This window comes from Sapajus apella, unplaced genomic scaffold, assembly GCF_009761245.1.
Source record: "Sapajus apella isolate SASKATOON/1434 unplaced genomic scaffold, GSC_monkey_1.0 scaffold23, whole genome shotgun sequence".
NCBI classification, from domain to species: Eukaryota; Metazoa; Chordata; class Mammalia; order Primates; family Cebidae; genus Sapajus; species Sapajus apella.
In genome coordinates, this window is record NW_022436963.1 from 2,730,186 (window position 1) to 2,749,645 (window position 19,460).

Consider the following 19,460-nt stretch of genomic DNA (forward strand, 5'->3'; position numbering starts at 1 on the left):
CACACTGTCTTCCACAATGGTTGAACTAATTTACACTCCCACCAACAGTGTAAAAGTGTTCTCATTTCTCCACATCCTCTCCAGCATTTGTTGTCTCCAGATTTTTTAATGATCACCATCCTAACTGGCATGAGGTGGTATCTCAATGTGGCTTTTATTTGCATTTCCCTAATGACCACTGATGATGAACAATTTTTCATATGTTTGTTGGCCTCATATATGTCTTCTTTTGTAAAGTGTCTGTTCATATTCTTCGCCCACTTTTGAATGGTCTTGTTTTTTTCTTGTAAATCTGTTTTAGTTGTTTGTAGATTCTGGATACTTAGCCCTTTGTCAGATGGGTAGATTGCAAAAATTTTTTCCCATTCTGTTGGTTGCCAATTCACTCTAATGACTATTTCTTTTGTTGTGCAGAAGTTCTGGAGTTTAATTAGGTCCCATTTGTCTATTTTGGCTTTTGTAGCCAATGCTTTTGGTGTTTTGGTCATGAAGTCCTTGCCTATGCCTATGTCCTGAATGGTTTTGCCTAGATTTTCTTCTAGAGTTTTTATGGTGTTAGGTCTTATGTTTAATCCATCTGGAGTTAATTTTACTGTAAGGTGTCAGGAAGGGGTCCAGTTTCTGCTTTCTGCACATGGCTAGCCAGTTTTCCCAACACCATTTATTATACAGGTAATCCTTTATGCATTGCATGTTTTTGTCAAGTTTGTCAAAGATCAGATGGCTGTAGATGCGTGGTGTTGCCTCTGAGGTCTCTGTAATGTTCCATTGTCTATATCTCTGTTTTGGCACCAGTACCATGCTGTTTTGATTACACTAGCCTTGTAGTATAGTTTGAAGTCTGGTAGTGTGATGCCCTCAGCTTTGTTCTTTTTGCTTAGAATTGATTTGGCTATGCGGGCTGTCTTTTGGTTCCTTATGAAGTTTAAGGTGGTTTTTTCCCATTCTGTGAAGAAGGTCATTGGTAGCTTGATGGGGATAGCATTGAATCTGTAAATTACTTTGGGCACTATGGCCATTTTCACGATATTGATTCTTCCTAACCATGAGCATGGAATGTTTCTCCATCGGTTTGTGTCCTCTCTTATTTCCTTGAGCAGTGGTTTGTAGTTCTCCTTGAAGAGGTCCTTTACGTTCCTTGTTAGTTGTATTCCTAGGTATTTTATTCTCTTTGTGGCAATTGTGAATGGCAGTTCATTCTTGATTTGGCTCTCTTTAAGTCTGTTATTGGTGTATAGGAGTGCTTGTGATTTTTGCACATTGATTTTGTATCCTGAGACTTTGCTGAAGTTGCTTATCAGTTTCAGGAGATTTGGGGCTGAGACAATGCGGTCTTCTAAATATACAATCATGTTGTCTGCAAATAGAGACAATTTGACTTCCTCCTTTCCTAATTGAATACCCTTTATTTTTATTTCTTGCCTTATGGCTCTGGCTAGAACTTCCAATACTATGTTGAATAGGAGTGGGGAGAGAGGGCATCCTTGTCTAGTGCCAAATTTCAAAGGGAATACTTCCAGTTTTTGCCCATTCAGTATGATATTGGCTGTTGGTTTGTCGTAAATAGCTTTTATTATTTTGAGATACATTCCATCGATATCTAGTTTATGAGGGTTTTTAGCATAAAGGGCTGTTGAATTTTGTCAAAGGCCTTCTCTGTATCTATTGAAATAATCATGTGGTTTTTGTCTTTGGTTCTGTTTATGTGGTGAATTACGTTTGTAGACTTGCGTATGTTGAACCAGCCTTGCATCCCCAGGATGAAGCCTACTTGATCATGGTGGTTAAGCTTTTTGATGTGCTGTTGCAGTTGGTTTGCCAGTATTTTATTGAAGATTTTTGCATCTATGTTCATCATAGATATTAGGCTGAAGTTTATTTTTCTTGCTAAGTCTTTGCTGGGTTTTGGTATCAGGATGATGCTGGTCTCATAAAATAATTTGGGTAGGATTCCCTATTTTGGGATTGTTTGGAATAATTTCAGAAGGCATGTACCAGCTTCTCTTTGTATGTCTGGTAGAATTCGGCTGTTGAACTCATCTGGACCTGGGCTTTTTTGGGGTGGTAGGCTCTTAATTGTTGCCGCAACTTCTGCCCTTGTTATTGGTCTATTCAGTGTTTCAACTTCTTCCTGGTTTAGGCTTGGGAGGATGCAAGTGTCCAGGAATTTATCCATTTCTTCCAGGTTTACTAGTTTATGTGCATAGAATTGTTTGTAGTAATCTCCGATTGTGGTTTGTATTTCTGTGGAATCTGTGGTGATCTCCCCTTTATCATTTTTTATTGCCTCTAATTGATTATTCTCTCTTTTCTTTTCTATTAATCTGGCTAGTGGTCTGTCTTTTTTGTTGACCTTTTCAAAAAACCAGCTCCTGGATTTATTGATTTTCTGAAGGGTTTTTTGTGTCTCTATCTCCTTCAGTTCTGCTCTCATCTTAGTTATTTCTTGCCTTTCGCTAGGTTTTGAGTTTTTTAAATCTTGCTCCTCTAGCTCTTTCAATTTTTACAATAGGTGTCGATTTTGGACCTTTCCTTGCTTCTCATGTGGGCATTTATTGGTATTTATTTTCCTCTAGAGGCTGCTTTAAATGTGCCCCAGAGATTCTGGTATGTCGTGTCTTCGTTCTCATTAGTTTCAGAGACCATGTTTATTTCTGCCTTGATTTCATTGTTTATCCAGTGAACATTCAAGAGCAAGTTGTTCAGTTTCCATGAAGCTGTGCAGTTCTGAGTTAGTTTCTGAACTCTGAGGTCTAACTTGATTGCACTGTAGTCTGAGAGACTGTTATGATTTCCATTATTTTGCATTTGCTGAGGAGTGATTTACTTCCAATTATATGGTCAGTTTTAGAGTAGGTGTGATGTGGTGCTGAGAAGAATGTATATTCTGTGGATTTGGGGTGGAGAGTTCTGTAAATGTCTATTAGGTTTTCTTGGTCCAGGTCTGAGTTCAAGTTCTGGATATCCTTGTTAATTTTCTGCCTCATTGACCTGTCTAATATTGACAGTGGAGTGTTGAAGTCTCCCACTATTATTGTGTGGGAGTCTAAGTGTCTTTGTAGGTCGTTAAGAACTTGCTTTATGTATCTGGGTGTTCCTATATTTAGGATTGTTAGCTCTTCTTGTTGCATTGATCCTTTTACCATTATGTAACGCCCTTCTTTGTCTCTTGTGACTTTTGCTAATTTAAAGTCTATTTTATCAGAGACTAGGATTGCAACTCCTGCTTTTTTTTGCTCTCCCTGTGCTTGGTAAACCTTCCTCCATCCCTTTATTTTAAGCCTATATGTATGCTTGCATGGGAGAGGTGTTTCCTGAATACAGCACACTGATGGGTTTTGGCTTTTTATCCAATTTGCCAGTCTGTGTCTTTTGATTGGGGCATTTAGCCCATTTACATTTAGGGATAATATTATTATGTGTGAAGGCATTTTGTTGCTCGCTGGTTGTTTTGCCCATTAGTTGATGCAGTTGCTTCATTGTGTTAATGCTCTTTACCATTTGTACATTTTTGGAGTGGCTGGTACTGGTTGTTTCTTTCTATGTTTAGTGTTTCTTTCAGGAGCTCTTGTAAAGCAGGCCTGATGGTGATGAAATCTCTGAGGAATTGCTTGTTCATAAAGGATTTTATTTCTCCTTTGCTTATGAAACTTAGTTTGGCTGGATATGAAATCTTAGGTTGAAAGTTCTTTTCTTTAAGGATGTTGAATATTGGCCCCCACTCTCTTCTGGCTTGCAGGATTTCTGCTGAGAGATCTGCTGTGAGTCTGATGGGCTTCCCCTTGTGGGTTACCTGACCTTTCTCTCTCACTGCCCTTAGCATTTTCTCCTTCATTTCAACCCTGGTGAATGAGACGATTATGTGCCTTGGGTTTGCTCTTCTTGAGGAATATCTTAGTGGTGTTTTCTGTATTTCCTGGACCTGAATGTTAGCCTGCCTTGCTAGGTCAGGGAAGTTTTCCTGGATAATAACCTGAAGAGTATTTTCCAGCTTGGATTCATTCTCTTTGTCACATTCAGGTACACCTATCAAACATAGATTAGGTCTTTTCACATAATCCCATATTTCTTGGAGGCTTTGTATGTTTCTTTTTACTCTTTTTTTTTCTAATCTTGCCTTCTCATTTTATTTCATTGAGTTGATCTTCGACCTCTGATATCCTTTCTTCTGCTTTGTCGATTTGGCTATTGAAACTTGAGTATGCTTCATGAAGTTCTCATGTTGTGCTTTTCAGCTCCATCAATTCATTTATGTTCCTCTCTAAACTGTTTATTCTCGTTAGCATTTCGTCAAACCTTTGTTCAAGGTTCTTAGTTTCTTTGCATTGTGTTACAACTTGTTCTTTTAGCTCAGAGAAGTTTCTTATTACCCACCTTCTGAAGCCTATTTCTGTCAATTCATCAGACTCATTCTCCATCCAGCCTTGTTCCCTTGCTGGTGAGGAGGTGTGATCCCTTGGAGGAGGAGAGGTGTTCTGGTTTTGGGTGTTTTCATCCTTTTTGCACTGGTTTCTTCCCATCTTTGTGTATTTATTTAATAGCTGTCATCTTTGTAGTTGGTGCCTTTCAGTTGGGGTCTCTCAGTGGACATGCTGTTTGTTGATGATGAAGTTATTTCTTTCTGTTTCTTAGTTTTCCTTCTAACAGTCAGGCCCCTCTGCTGTAGAACTGCTGGAGGTCCACTCCAGACCTGCTTTCTTGGGGCTCACCTGCAGTAGCTGCAGAACAGTAAGGGTTGCTGCCAGTTTCTTCTTCTGCTATCTTTGTCGCAGGATACCTGCCAGATGTCAGTCTGAGCTCTCCTTTACCAGGTGACTCTTTGGATATATGGGGTCGGTGAGCTGCTTGAGGAGACAGTCTGTCCTTTATAGGAGCTCAACTGTTGAGCTGTGAGCTCCTTTGTTCCATTCAGAGCTGCTGGGCAGGTACGTTTAAGTCTGCTGCAGCAGAACTCATAACAGCCTTTTTTTTCCCCAGGTGCTCTGTTCCAGGAATATAGGGCTTTATTTATAAGTTTCTGTCATGCTGCTGCCTTTTTTCACGGATGCCCTGTCCAGTGAGGAGGCAGCCTGGTCACAGTCTGCCAGCAGAGGTGTTGTTGATCTGCTGTGGGCTCTGCCCAGCTGCTGTGTGAACTTCCCTGCAGTCCTGTTTATAGGGATATAGTTAGAACTGCCTCTGCAATGGTGGCCCGCCTCTGTAATTGCAGACTCCCTCTGTAATGGCAGACTGTCTCAGCAATGGTGGGCTGCCTCAGTAATGGCGGACTGCCTTGGCAGTGGCGGACCACCTCAGCAATGGCAGACTACCTCAGTAGTCATGGACTGCCTCGGTAATGGTGGACACCCCTCCCCCACAGAGCTGGACTGTCCTGGCTTCAGCTGTGCTTGCTGTGAAACTCTGAATCCAGAGCGTTTCAGATTGCTGGTGTTTGTCAGGGTGGGACCAGCCATGCCTGATCACCTGGCTCCCTGCCTCAGACCCCTTTTCTTTCAGTTGAATGGGTGATTCTGTCTCCCAGGTGTTCCAGTCATCTGTTGAAATTGTGCCCAGATTTGTGTGAGTTCTTGTGCAGAGACCTGCTGCGCTGGCTGAAACAGCTGTGCTGGGGGATCTTGGTGCTTTTTCGCCCAGGAATCTCCTGGCCTGGCTCCCTATTTCAGTACCCTTTTTTTCAGTTGAATGGGTGACTCTTTCTCCCAGGCATTCCAGTTTCCGGTTGAATAGGCGCCTGGATTTGTGTGAGATTTTGTGCAGAGACCCGCTATGCTGACTGAAACAGCGGTACTGGTGGCACTTTTCCACCCAGGAATCTCCTGGCCTGGCTCCCTGTTTCCGTCCCCTTTTTATCAGTTAAATGAGCAACTCTGTCTCCCAGGCATTCCAGTCACCTGTTGAAAAGTCACCAGATTTGTGTGAGATTTTGTGTGGAGACCCGTTTCACCAGCTGAAATAGCCGTACTGGAGACGTGTGACAGTTTTTCACCCGGGAATCTCCTGGCCTGGCTCCCTATTTCAGTCCCCTTTTTATCAGTTGAATGGGCAACTCTGTCTCCCAGGCACTCCAGTCACCAACTGAAATGGTGCCCAGACCCATGCGAATTTTTTGTGCTAAGACCTGCCGCACTGGCCAAAACAGCCACACTGGCGACCTTTGGGGCTCCTCTGCCCAGGAATCTCCTGGTCTGTGGGCAATAAAAATCCATCTGGAAATACGACGACCACTTACCCTCCATGCACTTGCTGGGAGCTGCAATCCAGAGCTGCTCCTACTTGGCCATCTTGGATCCCCTCTCTCAGATAATTATTCTTTTTCCAATGTGATCCAGCAAAGCCAAAAGATTGGATACCACTGCCCTTAAGTGATTCTCAAGAGTTGTATAGAACAGCACTCCCCAATGTTTTTGACACCAGGGACCAATTTCATGGAAGCCAATTTTTCCATGGACTGGGGGGTGGAGCTTGTGGTGTGGGATGGTTTGGGGATGAAACTGTTCCACCTCAGATCATCGGGCATTAGATGATCTAGAGCACGTAACCTAGAACACTTCATGTGCAGTTCACAATGTTTGTGCTCCTGTGAAAATCTAATGCTGCTGCTGATCTGTCAGGAGGTGGAGCTCAGGTGGTAATGCTTGCCCACCTGCTCATCACCTACTGTGCAGCTCAGTTCCTCTCAGGCCACAGGCCTATACCAGTCTGCAGCCTGGGGGTTGATATAGAAGATGTAAATTGAGTGATATAGATTCTTTTGGATCTAATATGAGGAACATTTTTAAGAGGATCTGAGTGCTCACATTAAAGAATGTATATGCTTGTTATGGATTTAGCATTATGCTGGTACTTTGGGGTTATCTGGGAGAAATATAAGATACAGTCCTCCTTACTGCCCTCAGGGAGCACACATCCTAAAACAGATAAAATACACAGCTACAACCAGCATGTAAACAGCAGCACCTATTAGGCAGTTTGTAGTATTCTTTTTATGTTACTTGGCAGGAAAAAGAGGATGTCCTGCCACTAGACATGTGTTTTTGGCCTTGCTTGTCACTGCAAGCTGTTATGTAAATATGTTTATTATTTCTCTATATCTGCCCTTTTTCTTTGTTCTGGAGTGTGTTACTCACATTTCTCTGTATCTTTCTTTCCTACATTTCAGTGAACGGTTTCTGGTAAGACTGAACAAGAATGGTGGGCCAAGGAACCCAGAGAAGATAGAACGAATGTGTGCCCTTTTTACAGTATGTACAAATTCTCTTTTCCTTCTTTGCTGTTGACTCTAACCAGTGGCCTGCTATGTAGATATTGTCACCCTGGAAACAAGCATTTATTCTTATTTCCACACACACTGGGGAGAATGGGACTTGATTGATGTTTCTGTTAGGTTTTAATGAAATATTTATAGAAAACTGAAATTATACACAGTTTTAAACTGAATTTTCATTAAAGAAATATAAAGTACCTTTCACTGATGTAGATTTTATAAGCTATTGCATATAACAGACACTTAAAATCTTACAGAATCAATCTGGACAACATGCCAAAACCCCATCTCTACAAAGAATACAAAAATAAGCCAGGCGTGGCATGTGTCTGTAGTCACAGCTTTTGGGGGTCTGAGGCAGGAGGACCCTTTGAGCCCAGCAGGTTGAGGTCGCAGTGAGCTAAAGTCACACCACTGAACTCCAGCCTGGGTGACAAAGTGAGACCCTGTCTCAAAAAAAAAAAAAAAAAAAAAAAAATCTGACATAGATCTTTCTTACTGTTCTTATCCAAGACTACTAAGAATTTCTCTGAGGTGTACAATTTCTGATGCATAATTTATTTTAAAAATATCCACCACGTTTACAGCTTTGTGGTTTGTTAGGGAGTTCATATACAGCAAGACAAACTAAATGGTCCTATTCTAAATACCAAATGGAGGATCTTTTCCTACTACGATTTATATTATAGTTTTTTCTGAAAAGCTATACTGTTGTTCATGGTCTCTACAACCATGGACCAATCAACTTAAAAAAAGGTTTGGTAATCTGCTTTTTAGAAAATACCAAACCTCACAATGCCATCTTACCATGTGTGTTCTTTAAGTTTATTCTGATTTACAAATTCATTTTTACCTAGTTAAAAACACTATCCAACTGTATTTATTTGAGAACATTTATTTACTGTAGAAGAAGACAAGACTGTTACAATTTTAAACCAGTTTGGTTATTGTGGATTCTTTGATCTGTTTCGGTGATCCTGAGATACATCAAAACCTATTGTGATAGTTTCACAGTGTCACTGACCTTGCTTATGGTGTGTGATTGAGAGGTGACAGATACCTTAAAGCTTACATTGTGCCTCTTAAATGCAAATGAGATTTATCTGGAGATCTGATATGTGACTTTCTCTAAAAGATACAATTATATTTACTTACCTCACTTTTTAGTTCATTTATTGCAGCTTTATCTTTCAAAACATCAAATGATGTTACTACAAAATCAGAAGCCACTTTCACAGGGATCACTTTTATTGATAATGCTCCAGATGTACAGAAAGATTTATAAATCTAGCTAAGCTAAAATAATATTTTGTCCATCTTTGAGCTTAGCAGTCAAGGCTTAGGAGATAATGCAAGGAGAAAGAACAGGAAAAGCAGACCCATGATGGCACTTAAGGGAGTTGAGATGGCTTTGTATAGGAAGATCAGCACTCTCTTCAGTTGGAAAAGAACGAAAGAAAGAATCTGAATTTTAGTAAACGGGATTTAGGTTAGTCTATTGAGTGAGAGTTTCTGAAGTGGGAGTGCCTGAACACTGAGGTGGTTTTTTAGGACCTCCTTTCTGAAACAGAATTTGTAAGAGACACCCATCGTCTAGAATATCTCAGTAACCTTAGGAGGTTTTTCTAAATTCTGATTCTCTGATATTACCTGGTAAAGCATCAAAAGAAATTGTTGATTCCTTGTTTCTTGGATTTGTGGGAACAGAGCTGCATGCATATACTTCCCTTGAATTCTTGAATATGATGAGTACAGTCCTTGTCTTTTTAAAAATGAACTTAATTAGTATGGTGTTTGAGTGTAATTACAGTAAATCAGAATTTTCATTTAGCATGTTAATTATCCATATGAGCCCAGAGGCCAAAGCTGTAGCTCCAACTTTGTTGCACATAACACTCATGATGTGCTCTTGTTCTGCCACAATGGGAAGGTACAGGGTATTAAATATCCTATTAATACTTCATAATTCATAATTCTACTTGCAGTACAGCCCTAGATTTTTATTTTATGGAGTCAGGTTCTCACTCTGTGGCCCAGCCTTTAGTCCAATGGCCTGATCATAGCTCACAAAGAAACCTTGAACCCTGGGCTCTAGGTGGTCCTCCTGCCTTAATCTCCTGAGTAGTGGGGCTATAGGCACACACCTTGCTTGGCTAATTTTTATTTTTAATAGATGATGTCTTGCTATTTTGGCCAGACGAGTCTTGAACTCCTGGCCTCAAACAACCATCCCACCTTGGCCTCCCCAAGTGCTGGGATTACAGGCATGAGTCACCACACCCAGCCCAGCCCTAGATTTTTTAAAAAGGTCCCAAACATGATTTGAGGAATTTTTACAAAGTGTATAAGATTTCTCAGCAACATTATCTTAGCCAGGATTTTTATGTTTTACTTTAAGCTATATGAAATTATATTTGTGGGACCTGTTTTCTCATTATCTAAGACTTGAGTTTCTCCTATGAGCTAAAGGAGTTTCCTAGATTGGTGTATGTGCTGCAGAGTCTCAGAGGAAATGCCAGAAAATATAGCCACAACTATGGTCGATGCTGATCTGTTAGCTTACCTTAGAATAAGGAAAAGGGAGTCATACGAACGGAGCATATTACAAGGTTACTCAGCACACTTCAGAGCCACATTAAAGTCACATTATTTGGCACAGCCTTATTCTCTTTGAGGGCTTATTTTTTCTGACTTGGTTAGATTTTAGGGTTTCCTACAAAGGAATAATTTTATCCAAGGAGAATGTGTTTTATACTTACGTGGATGGCCAATACAATGATGATTTTGCTGACTTTCATGCTAAACAATGGCTGTGTGTACAAATGTATGAAAGTATGTCTATTTGTATATACTCATTCCTAGATATGCAGGACCTCATACACACTGCCTGTAGGTGTCAGTAATGATTTGTTATATAAACAAATGAATATATGTTTATTTGCTGTCATATTCAAATGACCAACTGAGAGAATGAATTTGTGCAGTTATCCATGTATTCGTTGGCATTTTTATATATGTATTTATACTCTTCTACATTCCAAGATGCAATTTTAAGTAGTGATTTCTTAGAGTTCAAAATTGAACTTATTACTATAATAACATCATGCATTAAAATACTACCTTCTTTTCTGCAACTTAAGTATCAATAAGCTGGTTTTATTTTGTATTTGTGAATCCCATTATCTCTATAGAAAAAGAGAATCCCAGGCACAGGGAAGTTAATTAACTTTTTCATGTTTCAAATGAGTGAGTTTAAAATTCTGGACCGTAAATCACTATCCTCAGTTGTCTCTTCTACACTCTGTTTAGTTGGGACCAGCTTCCTAGTTAAGTAGAATTAGAGAGTCCAGTGAACAAATCTAATTCCTGCCATGTAATCAGGATTGAAATCCTGCTCACCAGATGAATGGTAGGTACATCACCCTTCCTCTCATCTTGCTTTTACAGGTTATGTGAGTAATTTAACATAGATAACCTTGGTGCTTAGTCTTAAAGAGTATATGTTTAACAAACCCTGTGGTAACTGTGTTTAGCCATGCACTTACATTTAATAAGATAGCTTTTATATTGAAATTCTGTGGAACTCACAAATAATAATTTTGCTTATAATATTTTTGTACTAATTATTATTATCTTATTTTTATTTATGTTAAATAAATACCACTGAGAGTTCTGGGTGCTATGTACATGATGATCAGAAAGAGCCCCTACTCAACCACTCAGAAAATACCATAACTTATACTTAAGGCTTCTTTTATTCACTTAGCAGAGCCAAGGAAAACATTTAATATTCTTGTAGACAACCCATCTGATTGGTATTTGGACATCTTTGGAAAATGGCTTGTATTCTATAGGTGTTTTGGAGTCAGTGATTATACTAGTTATTTGATAGTTTGGATACACACAATCTAGGCTGTGTAGGAGGAACCATTTCACTTTGAAATGTGTTGAACATTTCTTATATTCTTCAGTAATCAACATCTTTCAATCCAAAAAGTATTTTAAAATGGTAATGTGGTTTTTAGTTTTCATTTGTTTAGTGTCAAAATATAGCACTATTTTAATGATAATATTTTAAATTCCATTTTTAATTGAAGTAATTCGTGAAATGGGTCCTGAAACACCCTTTTTCAATATCAAACACAACTTTCATATAAAAACATATCTTTGTGATTCCAGATATCAATTTATATTTAATTATTTTGTAACCTATTTCATTATAAACATACTTTATTATTATAAGAACTTGACAAAATATTACAACCATCTAAAACCTTCAGTTTCATCATTACATATTACTTCTTTTTTTTTTTTTTTTTGAGACAGAGTCTCGCCCTATTGCCCAGACTGGAGTGCAGTGGCACGATCTCAGCTCACTGCAGTCTCCACCTCCCAGGTTCAAGCCATTCTCCTGCCTCAGCCTCCCGAGTAGCTGGGATTACACACTCAGCTAGTTTTTGTATTTTTAGTAGAGAATGGGTTTCACCTTGTTAGCCTGGCTGGTCTTGAACTCCTGATGTCAAGTAATCCTCCAACCTCAGCGTCCCAACATTCTGGGATTACAAGCATAAGCCACCATGCCTGGTCCACTTAATGTCTCCTTTTCTTTCATATGTTCAGGACCATTTAGCAGGGCAGGGCTGGGACTAGGCTAAGACATGCAAAGCACAGGATCCTGAGAGTGAGTGTGTCCTTAAATTTTGCACCTAGGTGCCTTGCTTGCCTCACCCTAGTGCTAACCCTGCAATAGGGTTTACAAATTAAGAAACACAGAGACCCTGTTAAAACATTTAAAACATGTGCTCTGAATGAAGAGACACCCCAAACAGGCTTTGTGTGAGCAACATGGCTGTTTATTCACCTGGGTGCAGGCAGGCTGAGGCTGAAAAGGGCGTCAGGGAATGGGGGTATGATAGAATTTGGGTTTTATAGATTTGGGGTGAAAAATGGAATGTTACAGAAGTTGGTGGTTTTTTGCAAGCTGGGAGGGGTTATTGGGTGGGGAGTCAGGAGGTTGGGCCAAGGTCAGTTACAAAGTCCAATGGCCTTGTCAATTGAAGCCAGAATAAGAAACAATAGAAGAATGTCTCAGGTTAGTTAGGCAGGGTTTGATGGTTCTTCCTTCCAGCTACTTTAGGTTTTCTAATTCTGGAAGGCCCTCCAGAGGTGTACGTGCAGTTCATGGGGGTTGCCATACCATCCAAGGCACAATCAGACCTTACATTCCTGTCTTTTCACATTAGTAATATAAAGGAAAAATGAAGATTGGAGGGCAGTGGAATATTAGGAAGGCTGGAAACAGAGGGTGATGGGCGATGTTTCTCAGGGCTTCTTCGAGCGGGATTGGGGATGGCATGGAAACCTAAAAATGGGAAAGAATTTAGACTGCTGGGAGATCTTCGGGCAAGGGGTGATACTGTGGGTTGTTAGAAGGAGAATTTGTCATATTGACTGATTGGTTATCGCTTGTATATGATTTTGTAGGAATTGAGAGATTAATTGGAAAACACAGGGTCCAAATAACAGAAGGATAAAGATGGTATCAGAGGACAAAGGATTGGAAGAAGCCATGACTTCCAGTTAGAGAGTGTCCAGTCAGTCCAGCCAGGTCCAGAACAACCATTTGCCTGATTAGCAAGCTTTTGGGCTCTTTTAATTTATTGATGGCATCATATACGAGCCTAGACTGGTTTACATAAAAACAACATTCTTCATTTAGTAATAGGCAAATTCCTCCTTTTTCAGCAATCAGAAAATCAAGACCTCTGCAGTTTTAGAGGATAACTGCAGCTAGGAAATTTACTTGAAATTGAAGAAAGGATAGTGATTGAGTTAATTCTGCAATGCTAGCAGAGAAATCATTAGAGAGACTACAGAAAGTGCCCACTGAAGTGGTAAGGCCTGCTATGCCTGTGCCGAGTACAGTAGTAATTCCTAACCCTACAAGTAAGGGGATTAATGGAATGACCCTCTTGTGTCGTGTCGGGACCACAAAGGGAGGCTTTCGTCTCCATTGGCAAACTGAATTTTGGGAGTAAGGAAAACTAAGGGTACAAGTGCCTGTCCAGTTGGTAGGAAGGCAGATGTAAGAAGAAGAACCACAGAGGAAAAAAAGTCCTTGGCTTAGACAGAACTGGAAGTGTAAACAAAAAGTGAGAAAGTGGTCTGAGGCAGTGCTGTGGTCTTGGACTGCAGCTGTTAAAAGTTGTAGCGGGGTTTGATAGGGTAACTGTGTGGAGGGAGAGCTTTTGTTTTCATGGTGTATGAGGAAGCGTGTGGTATCTTTAAGTAACCACGCACTTTTATTAACAAGATTGGGTATGAGCAGACAGGAACAAGGGTCTAGAGGAGAGTCTGAGGAGCAAGGGTAGGGTAGCCAAGGGTAGAGTGAGAGACAGGGTAAATGCTTACCTAGGCAAAACCTGCTATTGATGTTTTAAGACTGCTAGCAATAAAGGAGGGCCTTTCTGTAATGCGCAGTTCGTATGCTCCTATTTTTTGGTTAATGTGGGTAGCAGGGCTCTTGAGGTGAAGTGTAAAGGAATACAAAGAGGATGGGAGATATAGTTATGGGGTTCAGGTTTTTGTTAGGTATTCCGTGAGAGACTGGGTTGAAGTCAGGTTCAAGAGCAATGGTTACTTTGGGAGTTTCAATAAAGAGTGCATAAAGCTGGAGAAGGCGAGGGGCTGAAAGTAAGTGTGTGAGGTACAAAGAGGAAACTAAACTTTGGAGGTTGTGAGAGCTATAGAGGGTAGATGGGGCATAGCCTGTGATTTTGAGAGTATCAGGGTGGCAGCTGTTGCCGCATGTAGACATGAGGGCCAGCCCAGGACTGTGAGGTTAAGTTGTTTGGATAAAAATGCTACAGGTCATGGGACTGGCTCCTGTATAAGAATTCCAATGGCACAGCCTTTTATTTCTGCTGTGTAGATAGAGAAGGGTTGAGAGGAGTTGGGGAGTGCTAAAGTAGGAGCAGTCTCGAAGGTCTTTTTTAGATAATGGAAGGAAGAGTGAAGGAAGGATTTTTGGCCTATGAGATCAGCTAAGTTTCCTTTTGTAGGTTTATAAAGTGGTTTGGTTAGGAGGGCAAAACCTGGTATCCAGAGGCCATGTCATTCAAGGCGGGTTCAGACCTTACACTCTGAATCTCAACACTCATTCCAAATCATGACTGCCATTTGATTGTACTTTTTTTTTTTTTTAATTGAAGAAAGACAGGCATCTGGGATCAATCAAAAGATAAAAGAGGAAAAGGATATGGAACTAAGGGAACCTTTCCTAGAAAGGGAGATCACAGAAAACCTGTTGCATTAAGGACAAAAGTCATTCCATAAGGACAAAAGTATCATTATGAAATGATAATGACTCACAATAATGACCGAGAGTAAGCAGCAAGTTGACAGCCTGGTGAAAAATCTGAAACAATATATATTAAATGAATTTTTGTTATTTCAAGTACAAGGCATCTAAAAAGTATAATGCATACTCATTAACAAACATTTCAACATATGTTCTAGACACAAATAGAATGATTATCAGGCTGGGCATGGTAATACCTGTAACCTTAACACTTTGGGAGGCTGAGGCAGGAAGACTGCTTGAGCCTAGAGGTTCGAGACCAGCTCTGGCAACGTAACAAGACCCCATCTCTACAAATAATTTTAAAAATAGCTGGGCACGATAATGCACACCTGTAGTACCAGTTACTTGGGAGGCTGAGGTAGGAGAATGGCTTGGCACAGAAGACAAGCTTGCAGTGAGCTGTGATTGCGCCACCTCACTCCATCCTGGTGTCAGAGCAAGACCTTGTTTTTTAAAGAAAAGAAAGAAAAAGGAATGATTTTCATAATGCTTTGGTTTGGAAATTTTCTGATTCTGGATCATATCTGTTTACTTAAAGGAAACCCTTAATTTTTTTCAATAAGATTATTTTTAACTTTATAATTTAGTACAAATGATGAATATCAGAATTTAGAAATGGAAATCAAATGATTGAGGTTTCACCGATACCAAATTAATCTCTTTTAAGTGTAATATACTTCATGTGTAATAATCATTTGTGGACAGAGAAATCAATGTAAAATTAGTGGAGAACAAACTTTTAGGATTTCAGTTATTGAGCTTTTCGGTGTTTTTCCAATTTTTTCTGCACTGAACATTTATTCCTTTTGTACAGAATGTTTTTACATGATGTTAGAGTAGACATGGAATAAGGCAATATCATGAATATTTCTGATGTGAGAACTTTTATAGACTTTTTATTTGTTAAGTGATCTAAATGGGAGTTGGAAAAATATTATCAATAAAATAAACGTCCAAAGGCATATAAGATAACCAGACTTTCTCTGCAGACATCTTACAAACATTGAAGTGCTATTTGCTGTAGTCTCCCTTCCCCTACCTGTAACATATAATAAAAGCAAATGAGTAGAGATTCAAAATGAATTTTTAATTATTTTCTATGTATTCCTTGCCTGAATTTACTTGTTTTTTCTCTTTTCTTAGGATCTGAGCAGCAAAGATATGAAGAGAGATTTGTATATTGTTGCCCATGTGATCCGAATAGGTACTGTTCACCTTACCCATTCATATGACTTAAGACTGACCCAACTTGGAATAAGTCTGTCTTGTGCATGACGTTTGTTTTCTCCCTAGATCTTACCTGTAATTTCAGGTCTCAGGATTAGAGTCCAGCTTGTATTAAAGCTATACCTAAACTCAACTGCTATGGTAGCTTGGTTTGATATAAATGGATTCAGAGGGGTCTTTTTGTTTGTGTTTTTTATCACTTAAAACCTTCTGCTCCCTATCTGTTTTTAGACCCAAACTTTTTATTTCAAATGATATCCTTATTGACATTGCCTCTATACCTACCCTACACTCAGAGATTTTATAGCAGTGTTCCAGGGGTGCCAACTTCACAGCAAAGGCTATTCACCACCTATTGTTTGTGTTTGAAATTATGTATCTGTCGTACTCACCACAAAATTAGAGTTATTGTCATCACTCCAGAAGATGGATGGCATTTCACTTCTACCCCACCCAAGATGAAAAAGTGATTTTTGCTGCTGTTCTGTTGTTGGTTTGCTCAGAACTTATTTCATGTTTATAATATAACTTTTGGGGCTATGGTGAACCAAGTCCTCCTTTATAGGTTTGAGTTCTGGCATATCATGTACATTTTTATCATAGAATATTTTTTAATCCCTTGCCAACAAAACAGCTATTTTGCTGTGCTAATAAAGTGTTTGTTAAGGTTCCAGCATTTGCAAGTATTCTTGCTACTGTAGGCACAGCTTTGGTAAGCAGGAAAAGTAAGCACTCATCCACTTTCTAAGACTACTTTCGGTACCACAATTGTTCAGGATGACATTTGACAACAGAATTTGGTTGAAAGAACACAGCATCCTCCCTGTCTGTGCATATGTAGTTTATACCTGGCACCTAAATACTAAGCTTTGTATCTATAATATACCTGACAAGTTTAAAACTATTATTAGCACATTGGTTTTTCTAAGAAATTCATAAAATCACTTTTATTCTTATGTGATTATTAAATGGACTGTTGATATTGGTTTAGAGGACAATAAGAATGATTGATTGAATGCAGTATGGGGAAGAGCTTTGGCTAGAGGCCTGTTTGGTATTTTTCCAGATAAATATCCTTGGATGACTCCCTTTAGTCCTGTAGTCTTCCAACTTAGATTTCCTAAGTGCCTGTAGCTCAGGCATCCTTGTATGACAATTAGGTGATACTGGAGAGGAAGCATGCTTTTCTCGGTCTGACTGGTGTTTTCTGCTGTGCCCAAGGCCGGATGCTCCTGAATGACTCAAAGAAAGGTCCTCCTCACCTGCACTACAGGCGACCATATGGCTGTGCAGTCTTAAGCATCTTGGATGTCCTACAGTCACTCACAGAAGTAAAGGAAGAAAAGGATTTTGTTCTTAAGGTTTACACGTGAGTAATGGACATCAGGAATATTAATGTTGTGTAGCATAAGACATCCCAGCACTGCCCTTGAGAGCAGCAGTTCTCAAACTTTGTGGACATGGGTCAGCCGCAGTGGCTCACGCCTGTAATCCCGGCACGTTGGGAGGTCGAGGCAGGTGGATCATGATGTCAGGAGATGGAGACCATCCTGGCTAACATGGTGAAACCCCGTCTTTACTAAAAATACAAAAAATTAGCCGGGTGTGGTGGCACACACTGTAGTCCCAGCTACTCAGGATGCTGAGGCAGGAGAGTGGCTTGAGACCCGGGAGGCAGAGGTTGCAGTGAGCCAACATCGCACCACTGCACTCTAGCCTGGGCGACAGAGCAAGACTCCATCTCAAAAAAAAAAAAAACAAAAACAAAAAAACAAAACAAAAAGCCTTGTGGACACAGAATCACCAGGATGTAGGATAGAGAGGTTCTTGAAAATGCAGAAAAGATTGATCTAAGATTTGGGGTGGAGCCCACACAGCATTATTTTTAATAAGGTTCCCAGATAATTCTGAAACAGATTCGTTTGGGACCTTCTATCCTAAAGTGAAAATCTGGTAGTATACATTTCCATTTCTCTACAGAATTAACCAGTCTTATATATTTGCAGAAAAGCTAACCATACACTTCTGATGTTTCTTTGCTATGACAGTCTTGTGTGTCTAATGCTTGCCCACTAGTTATTATTAACTGAACTGCTAATTATTAAGATTGTTTAAAAGAGTGATCACAAGTCAAGTTTATCTATCTTTGAAAGAAAGCCAGTTTCTCTGAGGAACTGAGGTATCATTCTTCACCTGTGCCACCGGAGATCAATAAGTCACATCCAACCAGGCATGGCATTATTTGTAGTGTTCTTCAGCCAAGGGATATTGTCTTAGATAAGCAGTCCATCTCTAACTTTTTAAACAATAGGAAAAACATAATAATGAAAAGAAATGCAGAATTCAGTCATATACTCCATCTTTGGTCATATAGGCTTACACACACAGAGTAGTGCTAAAAAATAATAAGTGGTGGGTTTAGTAAGTTTTTAAAGCAAGTATACTTAAAATTCTGAGAATTCTTTGAAACTCATCTTTCAGTTTAACCCAATATTGTTTATCTAAATTAAATCAAATACTGCCAATCACCATGTTAATGTTTCTTTACCATAATATCGTATAGAGATTTTTCTGCATTATCTGTTGCTCTGTCTAACTTGGGCATGAAATAAACTTAATTCACAATTTCTATTAAGCTACATTTGATTAATTTCAAAATAAAAACCCAAATATCCTCATTACCTATTTTCTCTTCAGCTTTGTTCTATTCAGACTTGTATACTTGATGGGATGAGAATCTTCCTTTGGAATCATAACTTACAAAGAAAACTTTGGCTGGTTTTCTCCACCTTCCATGCATCAGTCATAGGCTTTCTCCATTTACCAAATCCCCACATTGATGGGTGGAGGAACCTGCTTGTTTATATGCCTTCCTTTCTTTGAAAAGGACTAAACAGAAATCCAGAATCATCATTATTATCATCTTACTCCACTGTATTTTTTCTAAGGGCAAGGGATTTATAGATAGCACTCTAGAATTGCTGTGTCTTTGCATGTATTATCTCTTCCTTGTTTCGGTGCAAATTTTCATTACAGATAGGAGCTTGCACAGCATTCTTCCTGAAATCATGCTGTCAGGCTTAATTGGCCTAATTGCTTTTAAAGCAACAGCTTTCTGCGAGAAATGAGATTCACATATATATTTTTCTTAGCTCCTTCTTATGGGCTGTGTCTAATATACCAGTTCTTAAAAAACTGAAGAAAAATATGTTTATAGAGAAAATAGTTTTTTCAGAATTTCTTTTGAAAGATTAACAGAGTTAAAATGTACAATGATTTTTCAACCGGAAAATGTTAACAGACTTTCAGACAGACTCTCAAATGCATGTTTATAAAATTGATTTTGTGTGCAGTATAGAATTATTATAGGATTAGTCATTTTAATCCACATCAGCACAGTGAATCTAGCCCTCAAGAGAAGCAGTATTTTCCAGTAAATTTCAGGCAATGTTTTTGTTGGTTAGATTGAATTGGAAGCTTAAAGAGTTCACTAATTGCTATTGATAGTGCTTTAGCCTTTGTAGGACAGGATTTTACAATGATAAAAACCTCTTACACAGTTTTAATCAATGAGTTGGCAAATATCTGATTAGTTCTTCACATTCT

General features: G+C 39.3%; 1 protein-coding gene across 2 annotated transcripts in view; it reads left to right on the forward strand.

Annotated features, from left to right (window-relative positions):
• Positions 1–19,460, forward strand: part of DOCK3 (dedicator of cytokinesis 3) — a 664,292-nt gene that overhangs the window by 430,936 nt on the left and 213,896 nt on the right. For both annotated transcript variants that reach the window (XM_032290004.1, XM_032290005.1), the window contains exons 10-12: positions 7,160–7,241; positions 15,771–15,831; positions 17,076–17,223. In XM_032290004.1, the coding sequence (XP_032145895.1) occupies positions 7,160–7,241; positions 15,771–15,831; positions 17,076–17,223 (291 nt within the window). The remainder of the gene's footprint in view (positions 1–7,159; positions 7,242–15,770; positions 15,832–17,075; positions 17,224–19,460) is intronic.